We start from the raw sequence: 5,123 nt of genomic DNA, 5'->3' as shown, positions 1-5,123 counted from the left end.
ATGAATAGTAACGACCGATAGACAGATTGCAGATGAAGTTCTCCATGGTTGAGAGGGAGTGTTAAAATTGGCAACCAGGGCAAAACTTCATGTGGGTCATCTTATTCATGGCTAATAATATTTTTATTAGATTCCTCTCGTCGAGAGGTGTAGGATTGATATAAAGATCATCCGATTCCGATAAGTATTCATGGAGATATGAATTTATTTTGATTATGGAATTATTATCAAGCCGACTTATAACTCATGTAGGCTCAGAAGCCCAACAGTCGCATCTATTCACCCACCAACGTTGTGTATAAATATAAGAGGACTTTTCCTCATTTAGACTCACTCATCTCATCACATCTCTCTCTCTACTGCGCAGATATGAGTCTCTTCTCTACTACGCTGAAATGGGTCTCTCTCTCTCACACATGTGAAGCCGAAGCTGTTGAATTTGAAGCTGCAACTGCAGAAGTAAAGATTGACTTGCGTGGCCTAGAAGATCTCCTCATCTGAACTGCGCTATAGGTTCATCTGAAACTCCTCTGAAAGCCACAACTTTTGGTGGTGGAATGAAGTCAATCCGATGAACGGTTTGCAAGATATCGACTGCCCTAGTTTGAAGCCGGAAACTGCTGAAACTGAAGCTGCAACTGCAGAAGTAAAGATTGACTTGCGTGGCCTAGAAGATCTCCTCATCTGAACTGCGCTGTAGGTTCATCTGAACCTCCTCTAGAAGCCGAAACTTTTGGTGGTGGAATGAAGTCAATCCGACGGTTGGTTTGTGAGATATGGTCTGCCCTAGTTTGATAATGAAGCATGTTGCTGATCTAGGGTTTGCTACTGCTGATATGAATCAGATTTATTGTACTATTTCTCTCTGCTGAATTATTAAAGATAAAAGAAGATTGATCAAAGGGTTTCCCCACACATTGTGGGGTTTGTCCTTGGCTAGCCACCACATCTTGTGTCTCTTGTCTTGGCTTGTTTTCTGTCGATCGTTTAATGTTCTATCTGCACTTTACTTTATGTACATGTGATTGCTAATCGGTGGAATATAATAAGAAAAAGAAGTAAACTGTTATAAGCATAGAACATACCATAACTTAACAATATATTTTTTTTAAATCTTTTTTTTTTCTAATCTTTATATGTACTTCTTTTATTTTCTTTTTTTCTTTGACTATCTTTTTTTTTCTTGGTTTTTTTGTTTGTTTAATGGCCAAAGCCTTGAATGATGAAATTGGCGAAACAGAGAAACTCCAACTTTGTGTAGCAAAACGCTTCAGTTGTGACGAAAACAAAGTTGATGAAGGATTAATGGCCAAAGGCTGGATCAGACTAGTTCTCTTCAGCAGTTGAGCGTCCAGAGGATCGAACAACTCTGATACCAATGTAATGACCAAAAGTCATATACGCAACGAAAATATTTAAAATACTTCGTAGATAATGACATCCATTGTAGGACAGTAATTGTAAATTGTATATTGTATAGGAATTGATATATGATGAGTACAAATGAGAATGAGGATCCTGTATATATAGCCAGTTAAGTTCTCTTTCACGAACAAGCATGTCTCTAAGATATGCCTTTTCATTATTTTTTTTTTGACAAAAACGGTTATATTTTATTTGAAAATCGGCAAAACAGCTGTCGAGGGCTTAAACATTGATACTCTGTAGATCCTTGTTACAGTCGGCAGGGACAAAAGAATTGGTTTTTGAAAAGCCCGCTAAAAGATTTACACTTTAAATGCAGAAAAGAGGATTGAAGAAGGAGTTACAGCAAAATTCCTCCTTAATCCTGCCTTTTGGGCTTCTAAAAACCAAAGACCAAAGGTAAATCCTAACAAACTTCAGTAATGAATAACAACATTTACAAAGCATTTCAATCTATATTACTGTGGCTGCGTTTTTCTTTTCTGCTGTTCCTTTTGTGCTGTTCTGTTTTTTCTGCTGTTCCTTTTTTGCTGCTGTTCCTTTTTTGTTGTTCCTTTTCCGCTGTTCCTTTTCTGCTGTTCCTTTTCTGTTGTTCCGTTTTTTCTGTTGTTCCTTGGATTTCCATTGCTTTTGCTTGGTTTGCAGATAGGAGACCCACCGCGCCAGAATGCTAGATCAACCCGTGAATCACTGCATTTTCTTTTTGAAATTGTGATCCAGAATACCAAGTTTAGTAAACAGGCCTTGAGGTGGCCCTCTTGATCTCCCCAGCACCTACTCACCGCGCCACTTAACAGCAAGCAACTCAAAAGTTTCGAACTCGAAGCTTTGGAGAAGCTGAACCAGTGAAGTACAGCGGGCTAAACATCTCCAAACTTAAGGAATGCTGTAGTCCGATTCAACCTCATTGACTAACAGGGATCTCCTGCTCCGGATAGAGGCTAGGTTGGCTGCCTCATTTGCCTGTGAGTTTAACTTTCTCAGCACATGATAGAAGGAGATTTTGTGAAACTTGGGCAGCACTAGTCTAATTTTTTTGAGGATGGGGGCTAACTGCACCTGAGTTGGGATCTTTTGGGAGTTCACAGCTTGAATAATTAGTCTGGAGTCTCCAAAGACTGAGATGGAGAGGAGATTCCTCTTTAAAGCCAGATTTAGACCTTGCCACAGAGCTAGAGCCTCCACTCTGTTGTTTGTTTCATGCCCCAGACCCCAAGCAAAGCGCAACTTAGTTGAGCCACCTGGGCTTAAGATAACTCCACCGCCACCCGCCTTTCCTGGGTTGCCTTTAGAGGCCCCATCGAAGAAAAGGCAGTGGTCATCCAAAGCAGATCTCCATTTGATGAATTCCTGTTCTTCCAGACGAATTTCCCAGTGAGAAGAGGCTTTAGCAGGAGGAATGGGTCTATTCTGATGATTAGGAACAAGCTCTTTTAACCATTGATCTTCCTCGCTGTCCAGAGTCGTGCCATTTCTTATGGTGGGTTTGGTTTCTAAAGTCTCCCCCAACAGGGCTTTGATCTTAGTGATAATTCTGATCGGGTTGCAACTCTCCTCCCTAAAAATTCTGTTGTTCCTCTCCAGCCACAGTTTCCAGCATGTGAATTTGGGAATCCACATCCAGCTAGTCTTGAGAAGGTTTTTTTTGGAGAGGCAGAAGGGGGATAACTTGGCCCAGTTTCGAAGAAGGTCCTGAATATTTCCTGGAAGCTCCATATTGTCAGGTCCTAACATCAGGACACCCCTCCAAACTTCTTGAGCAAAGGGGCACAATAAGAACAAGTGGTTAGCCGTTTCTTCATCCGAAACACAGAGAGGGCATCTGGAGGGACCTGCCATTCCACGCTTCCTCAAGTTGTCTCCAGTGAGGATACTTTTATGCGCCATAGTCCAGCAAAAGAAGTCAATTTTGGGGAGAGCAGGAAAAGACCAGATAAATTTCCATTGAGTTGGCTCTGGGGGGACGCTAGGGACAACCATCAAACTTTTGTAACCTTCTGCTACTGAGTAAGAGCCTGAAAGAGAACCCCACCCTCTTTTGTCCTTAGAAGAGGCCTTTAAGGGAGATTTTCCTTGGAGCAGATCCATCAATAACTTGGCTTCACCATCCAGCCAATGAGGGACCTCCCCCAAATTCCAACCATCCCATAGACTTTCTACATCATTTGTCCAATTGGAGATGTCCCAAAGAGTTTCCAGATCGCTGGCCTGAAGCCAAACTCTGATATTTTCCAAATCTGCCATCTGATTCAGGGGCTGCTCTCCAAGAATCGAGTCTTCCCATATTTTTATTTTTTTCCCATTACCTGGGATCCAATACAGCTTTTGACTGAAATGTTTCATAGCTGTGAGATAGAGTTTGAAAACTGGGGATCCTTTGGATATTCTAGGAGGCTGGTCCAAACACCTCAAACGCTGCCCATGAAAGTATTTTTTCCACAGATTTCTCTTGCTCCAACTAGGATTCCCAGAGACAATGTTCCAAAGGAGCTTGGAGCCCAGAGCAAGATTTTGGTCGGCCAGATCCCGCATTTGAAGACCTCCTTCCAAGAATGGCTTCTTAATTGTGTCCCAATTTACTAAATGGAGCTTTCTTTCATTATTTTTCCCTCCCTCCCACAAAAATATTCTAAGGAGACCGTCCACTTTACTGATAAAGGTTTTTGGAGCTAGAAGAATGGAATTCTGATAAACCAGTAGACTTATGAGTACAGATTTCATTAAGATTACCTTCCTAGCATTATTCAACCATGAGGCTCCCCAAGCTTGTATTCTGAGTTTTAGCTTGTCTAGCAGGGGCATCCAGTGAGCTACCTTAGGATTTGATTTGAAGATTGGGATCCCAAGATACTTAAATGACTCCCAGGTCAAGGTTCTTTCCATTTCTAAAAGCCTTGCTATGTCTGTCAAATCCTTGGTCGAGCAGTTCCAGCCATAGATCGTGCTTTTTAGATAGTTAATCTTGCTGCCCGAAACCTCCCTATAAATGTCCAGCTCTTTCTTGAAGGTTCTAGCAGAATTTATGCTAGCTCCTCCTAGTAACAAAGTATCATCAGCAAACTGGGCATGATTTATGTCTTTAACATTTTGAGCCATTCTCAGGCCTGGTAGAGTTTGGATCTGTTGACAGTAGTCTAGCTGGAAGCTGAGCAACGAAGCTTGAATGGCGTAAAGAAGTGGGGACAAAGGCAACCTTGTCTTAGCCCCCTCGAGGCCTGGAAGAATTCCATTGAACGACCATTAACCAGAGGCACTATCCAAGGGGAGGCAATGCAGGCTTTCACCCAAGTTATGAGAGCTTTTGAGAAGCCAAATTTCCCCATCACAGAGAACAGGAAATCATGTCTCACCCTGTCAAAGGCATTTGTCAAATCTAGCTTAATCACCATGCCTTTCTCTTTTCGGTGACAGCTTGAATGAATTGCTTCTTGCACCAGCACAATATTGTCAAGAATCTTTCTCCCTTTTATGAATCCTCCTTGGTTTTCAGGGATGATGACCGACAGAATTTTCTTAAGACGGTTGGCTATTATTTTTGTAATCAGCTTATAACTTGTATTACACAGAGAGATGGGCCTGAATCTGCTGAAATCGGTGGCGCCTTTGTCTTTTGGAATCAATGCAAGGAAGGCCGAGTTGGTGCTGCCTCCAATCTTGGTACAGGTCTGAGATTTACAGATCATTCTCAGAAGGTCTTT

At 41.9% G+C, this 5,123-nt stretch overlaps 1 protein-coding gene across 1 annotated transcript; it reads right to left on the bottom strand.

Moving 5' to 3' along the window:
- Window positions 1-2,301: 2,301 nt before the first annotated feature.
- On the bottom strand, window positions 2,302-3,312 carry LOC149242579 (uncharacterized). Its single transcript, XM_089370885.1, has one exon. The coding sequence runs from the start codon at window positions 3,310-3,312 to the stop codon at window positions 2,302-2,304; it is 1,011 nt and encodes a 336-aa protein (XP_089227011.1).
- Between the last annotated feature and the right edge of the window lie 1,811 nt (window positions 3,313-5,123).

This window comes from Pinus tabuliformis, chromosome 8, assembly GCF_031772625.1.
Source record: "Pinus tabuliformis cultivar Carrire ecotype Pingquan chromosome 8, CPIR1, whole genome shotgun sequence".
NCBI lineage: Eukaryota > Viridiplantae > Streptophyta > Pinopsida > Pinales > Pinaceae > Pinus > Pinus tabuliformis.
Note: the sequence above shows the minus strand (reverse complement) of the source record. Positions and strands in the feature narration are given on the sequence as shown.